At 32.9% G+C, this 22,653-nt stretch overlaps 1 protein-coding gene across 1 annotated transcript in view; it reads right to left on the bottom strand.

Annotated features, from left to right (window-relative positions):
• Nucleotides 1-22,653, bottom strand: part of LOC106096209 (bromodomain-containing protein DDB_G0280777) — a 71,295-nt gene continuing 48,642 nt past the window's right edge. The window contains exon 3 of the mRNA XM_059363228.1: nt 1-287. Coding sequence (XP_059219211.1) covers nt 159-287 — 129 coding nt within the window. The 3' untranslated portion in view covers nt 1-158. The remainder of the gene's footprint in view (nt 288-22,653) is intronic.

The following is a 22,653-nucleotide window of genomic DNA, read 5'->3' as shown; positions in this document are numbered from 1 at the left end:
CCATGTTTTGGGGGGAAAAGTGACACGTCAAAGGTCAACAATTTTACAAAGAGAAAAAATTCTAAAATAAATTTTTGGAGTGAGATTTCGTGATTGTGTTGTTTTGGTGGCTTGCAGTGTTTGAGGCAAAAAAAAGCTTTCACCTGAGTCGGAGCATTTCAGAAGCTCGCCCTTCTTCCGAAAGGTGAAGTCGAGGTGTGACTCAGCAGCCCTGACATTTGTACTATTAAAGAAAAAAACTTACCATAATATTGGTTTCTCTGCAAAATGCTTTCTACGAGACTTACCTGAAAATAAAGATAAGAAATATAAAGTCAGATATATAATGAATTTTTTTAAAGTTTAATTTAAAAGAACATTGTCAACGAAGATCGCACTCAGGAACCGATTTGAGACTTTTTTCATCAGAATAAATGGTGCTCGACTAAACTGAGTCGAGCAATTTACCATAGTAAATTTTTATTTATAGCCGAGTCTTTTTTGGATGGATTTTTGAGAGTGAAATATGAACTATAAGCATCAGATTTGGTTTTATTAAAGACAACCCTTTACTTGAGATGTAGATGGAAATCTTCTACAGAGGATGAGTGCGGGCGTATAGAAATATCATTTTGGACAACGTTATTATGTGTGTACCGCCCAGCAACTAACCCTTCTCCAAAACCCCGTTTATACTGCTCTTTTAATCCGGATTTAATGACTCGATCATCTGTTTTCCCTTTATAAAATTAGCTGACGGGGGCCTTAAATCCAGATTGAATAAGCAGTGCAAACGGGGTTCAAAATAATAAGGCAGAATGAGCCGAAGGTTTACCAGCTGAGTTATTTTAGACCAGAAGCGACAAGCTGATAAGGCGTACAATGAACAGAAAACTAAATAAGAAATATAAAATATAAAAACCAATATGGATATGGGCGGCAGAACGATGGAAAATATGTTTCTTCCGACACAACTGCAGATAGAAAGAGTATTCTGAGTGGACCACAGTCAACATAATCTCCTCAAGACAAAAGAGCAAAAACATGCCGCCCATAACCTTTAAAAAAAAACGGGTTCGATGGAAAACCTAAGGGACAGTGGCGGAGCCGCAGCTGTCATCGGCATGGTCCCGATAAACGTAGAGGCTCCGGAGCGGGTCAAGGTGTATATCGTGAAATCCACCCCTCAAACGAGAGGGAAAGATATACTCAAGCGTATAATGCACAGGCCATACGAGATAACTTAAATCTGATCAAGTTGTTATTCGAAAATAAAGTGTTTCTTAAGAGCTATAGAAAAGTTTTACAAAAAAAAAACACATAAAATTCAGAAAAATGCATTAAAACTTTGTTTGAATCCATAGTACGGTCCATATAATTAAATGTTTGAAGATTATTTAATGCAAATGTTAACCGTGACTGCGCCTCAAATGGTCCATCCAATTTGGGCATACTCTTTCCAACATTTTGGCCGATATCTCACGAATAAATACTTCAATGTTATCTTCCAAAGCGTCAATTGAAGCGGGTTTGTCTGTATAGACATAAGCTTTAACAAAGCCCCAAATAAATAGTCTAAAGGCGATAAATTGCACGATCTAGGCGGACAATTCACCGGTATCGAACGAACTCGCCTCTGAACAAATCCATTGTTACGCGTACTGTGTGGCATGTGGCAGCGTCTTGTTGAAACCACATGTCATGCAAGTTAAGCTCTTGCATTTTGGGCAAGAAATGTTGGATATCATCTCACGGTAGCGCTTACCATTCACACTTACATTACGATTCATCTTTGAAGAAGTACGGTCCAATGATGCCACCAGCCCACAAACCGCACCAAAATGTGACTTTTTCAGGATCCATTGGTAGCTCTTTCAATACTTCTGGCTGATCTTCACTCTAAAATCGAAATTTCAGATCATTTACGTACCCATTGAGCCAAAAATGAGCTTCGTCCAAAAAATGGAAGAAGCATGCGATGAAATTTATTAACAGAGCATTTTGCAAGCGTTGTTCGTTTATTAGACAATTCATGGTTACATTATAGACCAAACTGAAGATGTTTGACAATGAAACAAAACGCTCAACGTGCGTGAGCTGTTTAAACCAGTGATTCCAAAAAGATAATAGCTAAAAAATCACCCTTTATGTACATCGTATGGGGAAATGTTATTCGAACACCTTCACGTATGAAGTATACCGGCGACGACATTGAATAAATTAAAAAAATACCACTGTTTTCATAAATTGACTTTCATGTTTCTGGTGAAATCAAATCGAAAAGATTAGAGAATCTTGTTCCCAAATAATAATATCAAAGTCATACTCTACTCTCAAAGATCTTTCATTTGAGTCCCATATTGCCGTTAACCACCTACATGTCATTATTAGAGGCGGCTTCCAGATAATTTGTTGCCAGTTTTATGCCCCCCAGATTCCTACTCTATTGTTAAAGTCCTTCCATTTGAGTCTTATAGTGTCAAGTTCGGGCTACATGTCCATTTGATGGGGAGTTCGCAATGGGCAGACCTTCAGACACGCGATGCAAATTCAGACATGAGATTCGTATATCCTAATCAGTAAAAGTCCCTTTTGACGGGTTTTGGGATGGGTCGTATTTCCAGGCTTAAGAGATTTTCTTAACTGAATCTCTTAGACTGGGTCTGAGTCGAGTGGGTCTGGCTGGGCAGTTAAACAAGAGATGTGTGTCGTGGAATCACTGGTCACAATCCGGATATACATCCTGCATCAATCCTTACTCTGTAGGAGTTGAGGCGGCTGAATCTGCTGGATCGTAATTAAACTAGAACTACGCTGTTTTAACGACGAAGGTCAATTTCTTCAGTTGCAATGGGAGGCGGTCGCTCTCACGAGAGCAAAAAAAATTTTCGGCGGTGGTTTTCCCCTTCTATTGCTGGCAACATTTGTGAGGTACTAAGCCATGTAAAACTTCTCTCCAAAGAGGTGTCGCACTGCGGCACGCCGTTTGGACTCGGCTATAAAAGGAGGCCCCTTATCAATGAGCTTCAAACTTGAATCGGACTGCACTCATTGATATGTGCGAAGAGATATTTAACATCGGCTCTTAAGAGTTGGTATTCTATTCTGCTTTTGGAAAAGTCGCTGAAATTTATAATTGCTCCGCGAGCGGAATTTGGCAGCAATCAATAGTTTTTGTTTCCATTGTTTTCTCTATTAATTCATATTTTTGCAAATAAATAAAGAAAAACGAACCATTGAAACTAATATAGCATACAAAAAGCCAACGTTTCGCCGACGTTTTTTTATATGCAGTTTGACAACATTGCACTTGAAAAGCTGATTTAAGATTTAACCACACTTTATAAGTTAGCGGCAAAATATATTATACATACCATGGCAACCCTAATGCTTAACAACAGGGAACGTGTTCACTGACTAGCAAAAGCAAACCGAAGAAACATGGAGGAAATACATAACAAGGTAAAATATGCATTAAATGTCAAAATGACATAGCAAAATTTTGTAGGAGAATAATTTTATATAATCTCTCTCTCTCTCTCACACAGACACAGTACGGTACTCTCTTACATGTTATGGCTCTCTCTCTCTCAAGAAGAAATTAATACCAAAAAGAAACGAATAAAAAGCGCATAACATATATTACTAATGCAAACAAAAATAAAAACATAACAGTATTTGTAGCATGCTAGAAAATGTTGTATGCTATTTTAGTTATGCTATAAGAAATCATAACAAAGAGTATAAATGTTGCATTTGACTCTTGAATCAACATGGGCCGTATTTCTTCGTTCTAACCATGTACTGGGTAGAACGAACGGATGTACTAAACAAATTATCAGCACAAATAAGCCACAGAATGTTAATAATAGTCAACAACACTAAATTTGTACTGTATGACTGTTGATGTTTTTTTTTTTGTAATTTTCCATACGTTTATGCTGTTTGAGTATCGAGTGTCGCATTAGAGGCACGATTTAGAATTTCCTATCTCACTCTTGAGAGAGTAGATATGTATGTGTGAGCCAAGCGAAAGAGTTTTATTTGCTTAAGAGTACTAGGCCTATAATGGTAAAAGTTTTTGGCGCGCTAATGTGTCCCCTTTGGGGCAAGAGCACAGTTTTGAGTGAAATTTTTGTTTATTTGAGAGAGTTGAGCATAGGGTATGTTGCTGTTGGGCTTGTTGCTGCTCCTACCAAACAACATGTCCTATGCTTTATGCTGCTGCTGCTGCCTACTTAGTTGTTTTTGCTGTTGTTGTAAATGTTGATGCGATGACTCATCGGGGTTTTTCCAAAATAAACCCAAAATACAAAAAAAACAACATTAATTCAATGTAAGTCCCCTACAGCGTTTTTTGTTCTATGTAACAATGCGTGTATGTGTGTGTGTGTGTGGTTTGAGGATGACAGAAGACAAATGAGCCATACACACTCACGCATTAATGATGTGATGGCATCAAATGATGTTAACAGCAAGGAATGGCTGGAGAGACCATGAGCAGTGAGTGGGGAAGGATTTTGTGTTGTTGTAAGGTGTTTTTCCCCAGCTCATTTGTATGCTGCCGACAACCTACTTTTAAGACTTTTAAGCCTTATGCACACACACAATAATTATCGTCTTCTTTTTTTCGCATTTATTCGTGGGATGCATTATGGCTTTTGCTTTTTGTTTAGTTTATCATTTAACAATGTTGCCAACCCGCCGCCAAGTAGTGGCAGGGAAAGAGTGAGTGAGAAAGAGAGAGAGAGATGGAGTGCAGTGTGTTGATTGCAATGACATTGTGCCACTAACAGGCTGCGAATGCAAATCTCACAACTCACAAGTGCAGTCTATGCATATCGATTGATGATGCGTACAGTGTCTAGCAATTGAGCACAGTGGTTAGAAAATTATTCAAGAGAAATTTTCTGTAGAAAAAAAAACAAAACTGTTAACAAATGTCAAAGAGCAACGCGTACCTAAATGCTAAACAATGTTAAACTTAGACGTCTAAAAACACTACCTTACGTATGGTAACATGGAATGACGCTCGATTTATATATATACTTCTGCTGCAACTCCATTTGAGGGAGTAGGGGGTTTGAGCCTGGGCCGGTACATTGGATGTTTACGGCGGTTACTCGGTCGATTTTCATCTACGCATGTCTCGAGTAGCATCGGGCTATGTTCTATTCACGAATGGGGCTAAATTGCATGGAACCACCGGGACAGTACATTCATTAGAATCAGAGAATCATATAGGTTTCTGGACGAGTCTACCGTCTTTCAGGCGGAGTTCTTAGCGGCCTTGATGGTAGTGTCAATCTGGCGGCGACGGCCCAATCAAACTGTCACCATATACGTGGACATTTAAGCGGCGCTGAAAGCCCTGGGCAATGCGAGATCGAGACTAGTTGGAAAAGGCAAAGGGCATCTTCGAACCATGATCAAGGGTGTCCAGCTCTGTTGGGAATTGGGTAGAAGTTGTGGCGGAGAACGATGAGTGTATCGATGGCCAGAAATGCATCGATGATTAGAGCAAATCATGCTGCGGACTCGGTGAGTCCTCCTTTGTGCGAGTTTCTTATAGAGATCTCGTGGAAGAAAACATTTTAAGAAAAAAACCTATAGAGATATCATAATAATTCTTTTTGAATTTTGGAGATAAAAATGTCCTTAAAAACCCAAAAATAAGTTCTATGCGAATTTTTTTCAAATGTTCCCAAAACACCCCACAATCTCGGCCACACCTCAGCTTTAACCATTTCAAATTTGAAAGAGATATCTCTAATCGTTCTCACATGGCATATTTTTTACTAGTTTTTTCTATTATCTCCCACTGTGCGTCGTTTATTCTGGGGCTGAGGAAGCATGACTTGGGACTGCTGATGGGAGTCCTGACGCGTCATAGAAACGTTGGTTCCTTGACGTCACACTGAACGTAATAGAGGCAGAGTTAGCCAACCCCTTGGGTACGTCTCTGTCCAATGGCATATACCTTCCCATTAGGAGGCACAACTGTGTCTCACTGCCTCATCAGTACTTGCCGTAGTTCGCTCTCTGCTGCTTCGATATCTCTTGCAAAGTCGTCTGCATATTCTCATCATACTCGTATCTGTCACTTCGGATATCCGGTCCCATTATGGGAGAGTTATAATTGAGGTACGTCCTGCTATGCAAGCAGCTCATTATCATTCCCAACAGATACGCCCGTACATTAAAATCTCCTATAAGTGTCCAATGGACTTCAGACCACCTTAAAGCTATTGAAAGCATTCTAAACTTTCAGAGTGGGCAGGAAAGCAATGGACTTCCAGTAGTGGTTTCATTGCCTAGCCCACTCCAATACCTTTAGTACATCCCTAAGAGTTCCGATCGTAGACCTCTCTGTATGTTTTCGAAGCTATGTCTTTTCACTAATGGTCCACCTTCCACAATACATTTTTGAGGGATTTTGCGATATATCGTAGACGTGCCAAGCATCAAGATTGGGGGTAAATCGGTTTCGATTTATCGTATCCTATGGCCTTCACTCAATGTGTGTATCATCTGGTTTCAGCTTCAAGGGTCGCTATTTAAGACATTGAGACTCTCCAATTCGTAGAGCAATAATGACGCCGAGGGTAAAATTCAGGGTTCCGACGAAAAGGAGAGTTTATAGCGGGGCAGGTTGCGCCGAGGTTTCATATCTTCATGGTTAGAAATGGTACTAGGAACCAATCCGCATCGCCCACCTTGTTACAACACCACAATACCAGTTCCGTCAGTTCCATCAGCTCTTTGCCTAGGCGTCTCTACTGTCGATATTTCAACCCTAAGGGTTGCGAGCATTCTGTACGCAAGCTATGTGGTTTCACAAAGAGTTCACCTCCCACACGGAGGCTTTATAAGTTAGTCCGATACGTTTTCTGACGGATCTAGCGATATATCGTGGATGTGTCAAGCATTGAGATTGCGGGCAAGGCGATTGCGAATCGGATCGAGATCTGGTTCCAAAGGATAGGGTTTTCAATTTATATGAAGACCACCTGGTTCCAGATACGAGGTTAAGCTCGCCATTTTTAAACATATTGTTGGAAGTATTGATTAAAAAGAAAACATTGAGACTCTCCGATTCTTAGGGCAATGGTAACGTCGAGCGGACAATTCAGAGCTCCGGCGAAAAGGAGAGTTTAAATAGTGAGGCAGGTGTGTGGAGGATTTCCAGCTTCATACTTGGAATGGGTAGGTACTAGGCACCGACCCGCTTCGTCCACATTTGAACAACACCATATAGGGCTGGGCTGAAAAGAGCCGTGTACAGCAAAGTATGCCATTCGCAGGTTTTTAAAGCCAGCGTAGGGGTTTCCTTTATTTCTTTCCGAAATGGGTATGGAAGTAGACTCAAATCCAAAAAAACTGTTAGCCCTCAATGAAAGAAGGATTTAGAAAAATTTATTTTATGCGCTTTCCGGAAAGAATCTACCTCCCTAAAAGTTCGCTCATGTTTTTCTACAGCAAATATTGTAAAAATTTTATTTCACCAAAAATATTATTTTGGACATTTAACTTCCTTACTACAGTGGTCATATTTTTATATTTTAGGCTTATTTTCTTTTTATGGTGCTGTTTAATTACCATTTTCAGTTCGTATGGGATTTTATGTTCGCATTTAACGCTGATTTAATTTATTTTGCACTTAATTTGTGTAGAAAGTTATGTCAAAATTAATGTTACGTCCCTTAGTGTTTGTATATGCGTTTTTATGTGCAGTGTATATGCAGATTGTTTGTTTAATACACATGCACACATATAAATAATTGTTGTTTGCATTTACTTCGCCAGGGGGAGGAAAGAAAACGTCTTTGGCTCTTCATGGCCAAAGCAGAGCCACACTCTCCTTATTAATTTAATGGGGCGTTATAATGGAGGGATTTTTATGGCAAATGGGGTCGTTTGAAGTAAATCATTCGTTGGAGGGGCACACATTTATGGTGAAGTAAGCAGCGAAAATGACACTTGGAAACTTTTTCTACACTTGCTCTAAAGTTTACAATAAAATAAAATAAAATAAAATAAAATAAAATAAAATAAAATAAAATAAAACAAAATAAAATAAAATAAAATAAAATAAAATAAAATAAAATAAAATAAAATAAAATAAAATAAAATAAAATAAAATAAAATAAAATAAAATAAAATAAAATAAAATAAAATAAAATAAAATAAAATAAAATAAAATAAAATAAAATAAAATAAAATAAAATAAAATAAAATAAAATAAAATAAAATAAAATAAAATAAAGTAAAATAAAATAAAATAAAGTAAAATAAAATAAAATAAAATAAAATAAAATAAAATAAAATAAAATAAAATAAAATAAAATAAAATAAAATAAAATAAAATAAAATAAAATAAAATGAAATGAAATGAAATAAAATAAAATAAAATAAAATAAAGTAAAATAAAATAAAATAAAATAAAATAAAATAAAATGAAATGAAATGAAATGAAATGAAATGAAATGAAATGAAATGAAATGAAATGAAATGAAATGAAATGAAATGAAATGAAATGAAATGAAATGAAATGAAATGAAATGAAATGAAATGAAATGAAATGAAATGAAATGAAATGAAATGAAATGAAATGAAATGAAATGAAATGAAATGAAATGAAATAAAACAAAATAAATAAAATAAAATACAATAAAATAAAATAAAATAAAATAAAATAAAATAAAATAAAATAAAATAAAATAAAATAAAATAAAATAAAATAAAATAAAATAAAATAAAATAAAATAAAATAAAATAAAATAAAATAAAATAAAATAAAATAAAATAAAATAAAATAAAATAAAATAAAATAAAATAAAATAAAATAAAATAAAATAAAATAAAATAAAATAAAATAAAATAAAATAAAATAAAATAAAATAAAATAAAATAAAATAAAATAAAATAAAATAAAATAAAATAAAATAAAATAAAATAAAATAAAATAAAGTAAAATAAAATAAAATAAAATAAAATAAAATAAAATAAAATAAAATAAAATAAAATAAAATAAAATAAAATAAAATGAAATGAAATGAAATGAAATAAAATAAAATATAATAAAAAAAATAAAATAAAATAAAATGAAATAAAACAAGTGAGAGCGTGAGAGAGAGCGAGAGAGAGCGGCCGAACTTAGGCCAGGTCGAATCTTATATACCCACCACCATGAGAATTGCGCCCTTTAGAGGCTCAAGAAGTCAAGATCCCAGAACGGTTTATATGGCAGCTATATCAGGTTATGTTCCGATTTACACCAGTTATTGGAAGTCATAATAAAAAACCTCATGCAAAATTTTAGCCCAATCGGATGAGAATTGCGCGCTCTATTGGCTGAAAAAGTCAAGATCCCAGATCGGTTTATATGACAGCTATACCAGATTATGAATCGATTTGAATCATACATAACATAACATAACATAAGTGATACAAAAACTCCACGTGCAAAATTTCAGTCAAATCGGACGAGAATTGCGCCCTCTAGAGGCTTAAGAAGTCAAGACCCAAGATCGGTTTATATGACAGCTATATCAAAACATGGACCGATTTGGCCCATTTACAATTCCAACCGACCTACACTTATAAAAAGTATTTGTGCAAATTTTTGTTTGTTTCTCTTTCGAGACGAGCTCAATGATCGGAGATGCAAATGAAAAAGGAAAGCCAAAGATAGCAACACACACCAACCACTATGGGACGCGTTTCGTCTTTGGTAGGAAGACTTTTTAACCATATTAGGTGTGATGGCTTCAAGGGCCGTGTGTTGGTATGTTATATTTGAATCTTATTAATTGCGAAAACGCATCTATGATACAATTACCACATTAACCACACTCGACAACCCTGTCTATTAGCTGTACTTTTCCCAATGCATGTATTTTTGTGTAACGACAGACATTCTGTCTGTGACAAATTACACTTCTTCCGTACTACACATGATTTAGTTCATCTGTTGGTGGCTAGCTTTACTCCTTCGAAAGTTAGCGTGCTTTCGACAGACAGACGGACGGAGAGACGACGATCACGACGATCAAGAATATAAATACTTTATGGAGTTTTAGACGCATACTTCGTGGTGTTACAAACAGAATGACGAAATTAGTATACCTCCATCCTAAGGTGGAGGGTATAATAATATAAAAAAAAAAATAAAATAAAAAAAAATAAAATAAAAAAATTAAATAAAATAAAATCAGTTAAAATTAAGCATAACTAAAATATTTAATGGAAATACAATTTTTTAAATTAAAAAAAAAACTTTGTGAAAATTCCCTAAAAATCAATCCTTATCCTTTTATCCTGTCATACTCGTACATACAATGTAACTATTAAATGATACCATGGGAAATAATTTCTTCCCACCTTTTAATAAAGTCATTCTTGTCCTTCTATAACTCAAACTTCATACCCCCACCCCCTCCCATTTCATACAATGATTATGAAACAATTCCTCTTTGGCATTAAAAAAACTTCAAGGAATGCAAAAAAATATTCAACAGGCGCAAATCGAAAGACAATGGGAACACACACAGGCCGAGATGATGACAATGTCCTCCTTCTGCTTTGGCAAGCTGCGACACCTCACAACAGGTAACAGACAATTCTTGGCACTCAATGGAATTCATTCCATTCAATATAGGATTGAGGTACAAGCAAAAAAAAAAAAAAAAAATAACGCGGAACCAAATAAAGATATGAAACATAAACAGAGTGACTTAAGTGCTTTTTTTGAAAGGATAACCATATCCCTTGCCCCGCCACAATTGAGCCTGAGATGACAAAAACAAAAACAACCATGTGGTTGGAATTCCATTAACACAAGAAGGCCATAAACAATCGTTTTGTAGCCTCAACTCAACTCAATTCCACTTCAAACTGAAACGAATTGCAGTGTGAAGTCGGATTGTGGAAAGGACGGACAACAATAAAAATTCCACATCCGTGTAGGGTATGTTGAGCAACAAACCCCTTGCTTGGCTGGTTGGTTGGTAATATTTTCACAGGTAGTTGAGTTTGATCAGAGCGAAGGTTGGTATGGCTGGCTAGCCGTTGCAGCCAGCCTTGCTTTCCAACTCCCCCAACCTCTCAATGGGTTTTTATTTTAATCGGATATAAATAAGAGGTTAAACTGTTCCAAGTGCCTTTAGCGGAGGTCTTCGTTTAGTTTAGGGTAACAGTGGCGTCATATCAGCGAAACATTTATAATTGTAAACAGGAGGAGTCAAGCACAGCCCTTTTGCCAAGATGAGGAAGAACTAGGAAATACTTGTCTCGTGTGCGTATCTTAAGGTGTCCTCCCGATAAGGCAATGCATTTTTATGAAAGAAAACAAGAAAAAGAAATGGGAACTTCGAATGGTGATCAGCAATTTTTGTGTCCTAAATACTTGTGTCAGGCTTCGTCGCACTCATTTCCAGTCATTTAGCCAGCCATCAAGGCCTGCAAGATTGTGAATGAAACCTAATTGTGGTGGCGACATGTTGGAATGTTTTGTTGGCGCGGGCATTAATATCCCAAGAAAACAATAAAAATGGGCATTTTATGTCAATGCATTGAAAAGTCTTTTTTTTATGTAAAAAAAAAAAAACAAAAAGAGAGGGAAAGAAGGTGGGAAACTGACAAAACTTTTTCGCTTGCCAAAAATTTCATTTAGATAAAAAAATATTCTAAGGAATTTACATTTAAATCAATAGGAAATTTTCTTATAGAAATTAAATTTTGACAAATATTTTTGAAGAAATGAATTTTTAACACAAATTCCCATAGGAATGAAGAGTGACAACCTTTTCAATAGAAATTAAATTTTGGCAAATTTTTCGATCAATGCATTGGGCAGGCTACAGAGATCGCGATTTCAAAGCTAACCAAGCTTCATCATCAGTCTGCTTTGTCTCAAAAAGATTAGCTTCATAATGCGCTCGAAGAACGGAGTCCTGATATGATCCAATGTTCGTTTCAAAAAGGCATGCCTCTACCATTGCACAGCTCACTAATAGTGAGTGGTGGAAGCATGTAATCTTTTTGGGGCAAAGCAGACTGATGATGAAGCTTGATTAGCTTCGAAATCGCAAAATCTCTGTAGCCTTCCCAATGCATTAATCGCCACCACAGCTCACAGAAAGGTGTACTGATATGATCCAATGCAGACTGATGATGGAGCTTGATTGGCTTCGAAATCGCGATCTCTGTAGCCTGCACAATGCATTAATCGCCACCACAGCTCACAGAAAGGTGTACTGATATGATCCAATGTTCGTCTCAAAAAGGCATGCCTCTACCATTGCACAGCTCACTAACTAGTGAGTGGTTAAAGCATGTAATTTTTTGGGGCAAAGCAGACTGATGATGAAGCTTGATTGGCTTCGAAATCGCTAAATCTCTGTAGCCTTCCCAATGCATTAATCGCAACCACATTTTAAAAAACTTAATGTTGAAGAGAGTTGATACTTGCTTCAAACAACGCCATCTACCCTTCTCTGTTGTACTACCATAACCTTCACAACTAACAGTACGCCATCTGTAAATTTCGTGGGGCACTACAGAATAATCACCATGCAATATCACGTCAGTTGTCAACTCATCGCTCAACCTTTAAGATGTCAGTTCGCCGTATAAAATTGTTCACGAAATAAAAAATAAAATTAAGTAAAAAAAAGTGTTTAATTCCTACCATTCTGGTAGTGAATTAAACACTAAAAACAGGGTTTTTATTTTGCTTTCTATTTTAAATAGGAACACAAACAAACCCTATATTGGTTTCATAAATCCAACAACCAAAATAATGTAGCGCAAAAACAGAAAAAAATTCTTATAAAATTGAAAAAAGGGTTTAGCAATGGTGATGCGTTTGTTGTTCTAAACATTGAAGATTAGTTTCTATCGCAATAGTGGAAAGTAAGGCTTTCTTCTCTCTCGCTGCCCTTAGGAGAGTTAGAGGACTTATTGAGCCCTGTTTCAAGACAAAACCGTGCTCTACACCATACTCAATAGTCTTTGGCTATGTAGGGTACCGTAATCAATTTGACACAGGTGTTGATGAAGATACATAGCGTATGAGAAATCATGATCCACCAAGCCAGTCAAAGTGTTCTGGATAACAACAAACACTTGCTCAACTTTTATAAGTTCTTTGCTCGATCTCGAGCTAGAAGAAGTTAGAAAAAAATCACAAAAAGATTTTAAATATAAACCAGTAAGAAGGGCAAAAGTAGGGCGGTGCCGACTGTATAATACCCTACACCTACCCTATAAGTACAATGTGGGAGCTATATCGAAATCTGTCTAGAGTCATGAGAAAATCCTTCTTATCAGACTTCGGAGAGAATCGGTTAAACAATAAGCACTTTAGCGTAATATTTCTCAAAATCGGAAGAATATATATATGGAAGCTATACCTAAATCTGAACCGATTTCTAGCAAACTTCTCAGATACTGTGGCAGTCTTCGAGGAAAGCGTTTTGCAAAATTTTGGCAAGATGGGTCAATAAATGCGCTAGAAGTTAAAATCGGGTGATATATATATGAGAGCTATATCTAAATCTGAACCGATTTCTATGCAATTCACCGGTAATGTTGAAAGTCATAAGAAAATCCTTTCTGCCAAATTTTGAGGGAATCGGTTAACAAATGATCATTTTATTGCAATATTACTGCAAATCGGATGAACATATATATGGGAGTTATATCTAAATCTGAACCGATTTGGAGCAAATTTTACAGAGATTGTGGAAGTCGTCAAGGAAAGTGTTGTACGAAGGTTTGGGAAGATTGGTTGATAAATGCTCCTGCAGTGGCTCTGGGAGTGAAAATCGGGCGATATACATATATGAGAGCTATATCTAAATCTGAACCGATTTCTATGAAATTCACCAATAATAGTGAGAGTCAAGAGAAAATACTTCCTGCCAAATTTCGAGATAATCGGTTAACAATTGACCATTTTATTGCAATATTACTGTAAATCGGACGAACATAGATATGGGAGCTGTATCCAAATCTGAACCGATTTCGAGCAAATTTTACAGACATTGAGAAAGTCGCCAAGGAAAGTGTTGTACGAAGGTTTGGGAAGATTGATTAATAAATGCGCTAGCAATGGCTCAAGGAGTGAAAATCGGGCGATATACATATATGGGAGCTATATCTAATATGAACCGATTTCTATAAAATTCACCAGCAATGTCGAGAGTCATAAGAAAATGCTTCCTGCCAATTTCGAGAGAATCGGTTAACAAATGGCCTTTTTATTGCAATATTACTGCAAATCGGATGAATATATATATATATATATATGGGAGCTATATCTAAATCTGAACCGATTTGGGGCAAAATTTACAGACATTGAAGAAGTCGTCAAGAAAAGCGTTGTATGAAGGTTTGGGAAGATTGGTTGATAAATGCGCTAGCAGTGGCTCTAGGAGTGAAAATCGCGAGATATACATATATGGGAGCTATATCTAAATCTGAACCGATTTCAATGAAATTCACCAGTAATGTTAAGAGTCATAAGAAAATTCTTCCTGCCAAATTTCGAGACAATCGGTTAACAAATGACCATTTTATTAAAATATTACTGCAAATCGGATGAACATATATATGGGAGCTATATCCAAATCTGAACCGATTTTTTCCAATTTGAATAGGCTTCGTCTCTAGGCCGAAAAACAGGCCTGTACCAAATTTGAAGACGATCGGATGAAAACTATGATCTGTAGTGTGTACAAAAATTAACATGGACAGACAGACGGACAGACAGGGTTTTTGGTCTATCTCTCTTCCTTCTGGGTGTTACAAATGCACTAAGTAGTGGTGCAGGGTATTATTATTAAAAAGTGTTGATATATCAGTTGAGGGGAAATAGTAGTTTTACTGTCCATAGTTTTATTGCCTTCCATTCACTCCAGAAACGTTTTGTGGCAAGTTATAAAACTAAAAAATTGTCTTTTTAATTCAGCACTGACATAAAATCTAAATCCCTACACATCTCAACCATAAATGCTATGAAAAACGAATTATGAACTGAACCAAAATTTATAGGATTTCCATGCCGGAGGGGGTGAAAATGTCAAGTTCAACAAGAAAAATCTTTCTGAACAATAAACACCGCATGCATGAAAAAAATGTATGTGGCGGAAGGACTTTGAATGGCAGGAAGAGTGTAACAACATCATTAATTTTATTTTTACTCTCACTCCTGTTTATGACCCTGGGCCTTCATCAAAGACTTCCTGCTTTGACTTTCAAGGGTGGCAATCTTAGATAACACGAGACGATAGACACCATTGTTGTACTTTTTGTTGGTTTGAAAACTAATTTCTAAAATGTTCTCCCATCTGGGAATAGTGTGAATTTTATTTGCAAATTCTTGTGTATGCTGCTTGCCAGCGAGTAATGGAAGGAGGGATGCTATGGCGTTTCTGTTGCTTTGAGGGGGGTGGCTTGTAATCTCTAGCAATTAAGACGCTTCTTATCCTATCATCAATCTTGTGGTTATTTATTTTATTATTCGATTTAGTTTATTTTATTGCAAAGTTTTGCAGCAAGTGCTGATGTTGCCATCAGGAAGTAATAAGTCACAGAATGTGATACCAAACGTTGAGAGGGCAAATTTGTGACTTGTTGCCAGTGGGAGGAGGATGAAAGAAAATGCTAATAGGAAAAAAATCAAAAAATGTTGGCAAAATTTCCCATAGAAAGGAAATTTTGATAAAATTTCCTATAGAAATGAAATTTTGACAAAATTTCCCATAGAAAGGAAATTTTAGCAAAAATTTTCCATAGAATTGAAATTTTGACAAAATTTCCTATAAAAATGCAAAATTGACAAAATTTCCTATGGAAATGGAATTTTGACAAAATTTCCCATAGAAAGGAAATTTTAGCAAAAATTTTCCATACAATTGAAATTTTGACTAAATTTCCTATAAAAATGCAAATTTGACAAACTTTCCTATGGAAAAGGAATTTTGACAAAATTTCCTATGGAAATGAAAATTTGACAAAATTTCCTATAGAAATGAAATTTTTAAGATATGGCCCATAGAAATGAAATTTTAACAAAAAATTCCATTACAAATAAATTTCCTTTAGAATTGAAATTTTGACAAAATTTCCTATTGATATGAAATTTTGACAAAATTTCCCACAAAAATCAAATTTTGACAAAATTTCCCACAAAAATAAAATTTTGACAAAATTTCCCACAAAAATAAAATTTTGACAAAATTTCCCACAGAAATGAAATTTTGACAAAATTTCCTATGAAAATGAAATTTTGACAAAATTTCCTATGAAAATGAAATTTTGACAAAATTTCCTATAGAAATCAAATTTTGACAAAATTTCCTATGGAAATAAAATTTTGACAAAATTTCCTATAGATATGAAATTTTGACAAAATTTCCCATAGAAATGAAATTTTGACAAAATTTCCTATAGAAATGAAATTTTGACAAAATTTCCTATAAAAATTAAATTTTGACAAAATTTCCTATAGAAATGAAATTTTGACAAAATTTCCTATAGAAATGAAATTTTGACAAAATTTCCTATAGAAATGAAATTTAGACAATGACAAAATTTCCTATAGAAATGAAATTTTGACAAAATTTCCTATGGAAATCAAATTTTGATAAAAATTTCCCATGGAAAGGAAATTTTAGCAAAAATTTTCCATAAATTTAAATTTTGAAAAAATTCCCATAGAAAGTCAATTTTAGCAAAAATTTTCTATAGAATTGAAATTTTGAAAAAAATTTCCTATAGAAATGCAAAATTGCCAAATTTCCTAATTGACAAAATTTCCTATAGAAATGCAAAATTGACAAATTTCCAAAATTGACAAAATTTCCTATGGAAAAGAAATTTGGACAAAAATTTTCCATAAAAATGTAATTTTGACAAAATTTTCCAAAGAAATGAAATTTTGACAAAATTTCCTATAGAAGTGAAATTTTTGACAAAATTTCCCACAGAAATGAAGTTTTGCAGAAAAAAGTTAAAAATCAGTTTTTGTTTGTTTGTTTGTTCCGTATAGATCCAAAAACGGCTGAATCGATTACAAAATTTTGATCGACTTGAAAATTTTTAAAGAATGTATAGGTTGGTCTGGATCATAGGCTATATAATTTTTTGATATCAGAGGGGGGACGGACCCTCCCCTTTACCCTAAAAAATACTACCTAGAAATAAAAGTGTACTGATTGGGACCATATGGGACTCATTTGAAAGATTTTCAGGAGTAGAGTACGAATTCCATATTAAAAGTTGGGTCCAAGTAACTAGGGGGCCGCCCCAACCTCGAAACCCTCTAAAATAGGTTTATTTGACGACTATGACAATATGGGACTCAAATGAAAGGTATTCGGGAGTAAATTGCAGATATGGGCAGGAGGGAGAAACAGGCTTTATATTTTTTTTGATGTCGGAAGGGGAGGGGGGACCCTCCCCCGTTTACCTAAAAACACCACCAAAAATCAAAAGAGGACCGATAACTACAATACGGATATCAAATGAAAGGTATTGAGAAGTAGAATAGGAATTTGGTATCAACATTGCGGTTTAAGTACCCAAAAAGTCACCATAACCCTAAAACTTCTGAAAACAGACAAATTGAACGTACATATCAATATGGGGCTCAAATGAAAAGTATTCGGGAGTAGATTACGAATCTGGCATACAAAATCAGATCGAAGTATAGAGGGTCGTACCAGCCCTCCGAAGGTGCCCCAAATGGGCAATATGGGACTCAAATAAAATGTATTTGAGAGTAGAAAACGAATCTGATATCCAATTTTGGTGCCAAGTGTTTGTGGAAACGCCCTAAAGCACCCCTTATACTGAACTTCATTTCCGACTATGGCAATATGGAGCTCAAATCAGTGGTATTTAGGAGTAAAGAACGAATTTGATGTTTGACGGACGGACGGACCAAGCCATGTCCATCGACTTAAAATGTCATGACGATCAAGAATATAAATACTTTATAGGGTCTTAGACGCATATTTTAAGGTGTTACAAACAGAATGACGAAATTAGCATACCCCCATCCTATGGTGGAGGGTATAAAAACGAATTTGATATCCAATTGAAGAGCCATGTGTTTGGGGACCCGCCCCAGCCACCTTCATAACCGGAAGTATTTACCGACCATGGCAATATGAGACTAATCTAAAAGCGACTTGGGAGTAGAGTACGAAATGATACTTATTTTCGGGATAAAGATACTGGGATCCACCCCACCGTCAAACAGAACTTATTTACCGATCATGCCAATGTGGGGATCATATAAAAAAAAATGTATATGATGTTCTCGCCAGGATTCGAACGCAGACCTTCAGCGTCATAAGCGGACAAGGGCTACAGTGACACGAACTCAATAGTCACATTCAGGAAGAAGTGTCCCCACCCTAAAGAGATATTAAAGAGTAAAGGAAGGCGCAGCTGAGCGGGCACGGTTTGGCTAATATCCTATAAAAATTAAATTTTGACAAACTTCCTTTTAGAAATGAAATTTTGGCACAATTTCCTACATTTAAAAAATTTTGACAAAAATTCCGAAAGAAATTAAGTTTTTACAAAATTTTGAAAAAATTTCCTATAGAAATGAAATTTTGACAAAATTTACCATAGAAATGAAATTTTGACAAAATTTCCTATAGAAATGAAAGTTTGAAAAAATTTCCCAAAGAAATGAAAGTTTGAAAAAATTTCCCATAGAAATGAAATTTTGACAAAATTTCCTATAGAAATGAAATTTTGACAAAATTTCCTATAGAAATGAAATTTTGACAAAATTTCCTATAGAAATGAAATTTTGACAAAATTTCCTATAGAAATGAAATTTTGACAAAATTTCCTATAGAAATGAAATTTTGACAAAATTTCCTATAGAAATGAAATTTTGACAAAATTTCCTATAGAAATGAAATTTTGACAAAATTTCCTATAGAAATGAAATTTTGACAAAATTTCCTATAGAAATGAAATTTTGACAAAATTTCCTATAGAAATGAAATTTTGACAAAATTTCCTATAGAAATGAAATTTTGACAAAATTTCCTATAGAAATTAAATTTTGACAAAATTTCCTGTAGAAATGAAATTTTGACAAAATTTCCTATAGAAATGAAATTTTGACAATGACAAAATTTCCTATAGAAACGAAATTTTGACAAAATTTCCTATAGAAATGAAATTTTGAAAAAATTTCCTCCAGAAACGAATTATTGACAAAAAATTTCTATAAAAAAATAAACTTTGAAAAAATTTGACAAACTTCCTTTTAGAAATGAAATTTTGGCACAATTTCCTACATTTAAAAAATTTTGACAAAAATTCCGAAAGAAATTAAGTTTTTTACAAAATTTTGAAAAAATTTCCTATAGAAATGAAATTTTGACAAAATTTACCATAGAAATGAAATTTTGACAAAATTTCCTATAGAAATGAAAGTTTGAAAAAATTTCCCAAAGAAATGAAAGTTTGAAAAAATTTCCCATAGAAATGAAATTTTGACAAAATTTCCTGCAGAAATGAAATTTTGACAAAATTTCCTATAGAAATGAAATTTTGACAAAATTTACCATAGAAATGAAATTTTGACAAAATTTCCTATAGAAATGAAAGTTTGAAAAAATTTCCCAAAGAAATGAAAGTTTGAAAAAATTTCCCATAGAAATGAAATTTTGACAAAATTTCCTATGGAAATAAAATTTTGACAAAATTTCCTATAGAAATGAAATTTTGACAAAATTTCCTATAGAAATGAAATTTTGACAAAATTTCCTATAGAAATGAAATTTTGACAAAATTTCCTATAGAAATGAAATTTTGACAAAATTTCCTATAGAAATGAAATTTTGACAATGACAAAATTTCCTATAGAAACGAAATTTTGACAAAATTTCCTATAGAAATGAAATTTTGAAAAAATTTCCTCCAGAAACGAATTATTGACAAAAAATGAAAGTTTGAAAAAATTTCCCAAAGAAATGAAAGTTTGAAAAAATTTCCCATAGAAATGAAATTTTGACAAAATTTCCTATAGAAATGAAATTTTGACAAAATTTCCTATAGAAATGAAATTTTGACAAAATTTACCATAGAAATGAAATTTTGACAAAATTTCCTGCAGAAATGAAATTTTGACAAAATTTCCTATAGAAATGAAATTTGAAAAAATTTCCTCCAGAAACGAATTATTGACAAAAAATTTCTATAAAAAAATAAACTTTGAAAAAATTTGACAAACTTCCTTTTAGAAATGAAATTTTGGCACAATTTCCTACATTTAAAAAATTTTGACAAAAATTCCGAAAGAAATTAAGTTTTTTACAAAATTTTGAAAAAATTTCCTATAGAAATGAAATTTTGACAAAATTTACCATAGAAATGAAATTTTGACAAAATTCCTATAGAAATGAAAGTTTGAAAAAATTTCCCAAAGAAATGAAAGTTTGAAAAAATTTCCCATAGAAATGAAATTTTGACAAAATTTCCTATGGAAATAAAATTTTGACAAAATTTCCTATAGAAATGAAATTTTGACAAAATTTCCTATAGAAATGAAATTTTGACAAAATTTCCTATAGAAATGAAATTTTGTCAAAATTTCCTATAGAAATGAAATTTTGACAAAATTTCCTATAGAAATGAAATTTTGACAAAATTTCCTATAGAAATGAAATTTTGACAAAATTTCCTATAGAAATGAAATTTTGACAAAATTTCCTATAGAAATGAAATTTTGAAAAAATTTCCTCCAGAAACGAATTATTGACAAAAAATGAAAGTTTGAAAAAATTTCCCAAAGAAATGAAAGTTTGAAAAAATTTCCCATAGAAATGAAATTTTGACAAAATTTCCCATAGAAATGAAATTTTGACAAAATTTCCTATAGAAATGAAATTTTGACAAAATTTACCATAGAAATGAAATTTTGACAAAATTTCCTATAGAAATGAAAGTTTGAAAAAATTTCCCAAAGAAATGAAAGTTTGAAAAAATTTCCCATAGAAATGAAATTTTGACAAAATTTCCTATAGAAATGAAATTTTGATAAAATTTCCTATAGAAATGAAATTTTGACAAAATTTCCTATAGAAATGAAATTTTGACAAAATTTCCTATAGAAATGAAATTTTGACAAAATTTCCTATAGAAATGAAATTTTGACAAAATTTCCTATAGAAATGAAATTTTGACAAAATTTCCTATAGAAATGAAATTTTGACAAAATTTCCTATAGAAATGAAATTTTGACAAAATTTCCTATAGAAATGAAATTTAGACAATGACAAAATTTCCTATAGAAACGAAATTTTGACAAAATTTCCTATAGAAATGAAATTTTGAAAAAATTTCCTCCAGAAACGAATTATTGACAAAAAATTTCTATAAAAAAATAAACTTTGAAAAAATTTGACAAACTTCCTTTTAGAAATGAAATTTTGGCACAATTTCCTACATTTAAAAAATTTTGACAAAAATTCCGAAAGAAATTAAGTTTTTTACAAAATTTTGAAAAAATTTCCTATAGAAATGAAATTTTGACAAAATTTACCATAGAAATGAAATTTTGACAAAATTTCCTACAGAAATGAAAGTTTGAAAGAATTTCCCAAAGAAATGAAAGTTTGAAAAAATTTCCCATAGAAATGAAATTTTGACAAAATTTCCTATAGAAATGAAATTTTGACAAAATTTCCTATAGAAATGAAATTTTGACAAAATTTCCTATAGAAATGAAATTTTGACAAAATTTACCATAGAAATGAAATTTTGACAAAATTTCCTATAGAAATGAAAGTTTGAAAAAATTTCCCAAAGAAATGAAAGTTTGAAAAAATTTCCCATAGAAATGAAATTTTGACAAAATTTCCTATGGAAATAAAATTTTGACAAAATTTCCTATAGAAATGAAATTTTGACAAAATTTCATATAGAAATGAAATTTTGACAAAATTTCCTATAGAAATGAAATTTTGACAAAATTTCCTATAGAAATGAAATTTTGACAAAATTTCCTATAGAAATGAAATTTTGACAAAATTTCCTATAGAAATGAAATTTTGACAATGACAAAATTTCCTATAGAAACGAAATTTTGACAAAATTTCCCATAGAAATGAAATTTTGAAAAAATTTCCTCCAGAAACGAATTATTGACAAAAAATGAAAGTTTGAAAAAATTTCCCAAAGAAATGAAAGTTTGAAAAAATTTCCCATAGAAATGAAATTTTGACAAAATTTCCTATAGAAATGAAATTTTGACAAAATTTACCATAGAAATGAAATTTTGACAAAATTTCCTATAGAAATGAAAGTTTGAAAAAATTTCCCAAAGAAATGAAAGTTTAAAAAAATTTCCCATAGAAATGAAATTTTGACAAAATTTCCTATAGAAATGAAATTTTGACAAAATTTCCTATAGAAATGAAATTTTGACAAAATTTCCTATAGAAATGAAATTTTGACAAAATTTCCTATAGAAATGAAATTTTGACAAAATTTCCTATAGAAATGAAATTTTGACAAAATTTCCTATAGAAATGAAATTTTGACAAAATTTCCTATAGAAATGAAATTTTGACAAAATTTCCTATAGAAATGAAATTTTGACAAAATTTCCTATAGAAATGAAATTTTGACAAA

Source organism: Stomoxys calcitrans, chromosome 2 (genome assembly GCF_963082655.1).
Source record: "Stomoxys calcitrans chromosome 2, idStoCalc2.1, whole genome shotgun sequence".
Classification (NCBI taxonomy): Eukaryota; Metazoa; Arthropoda; class Insecta; order Diptera; family Muscidae; genus Stomoxys; species Stomoxys calcitrans.
This window is presented reverse-complemented; position numbering and strand designations above follow the sequence as displayed.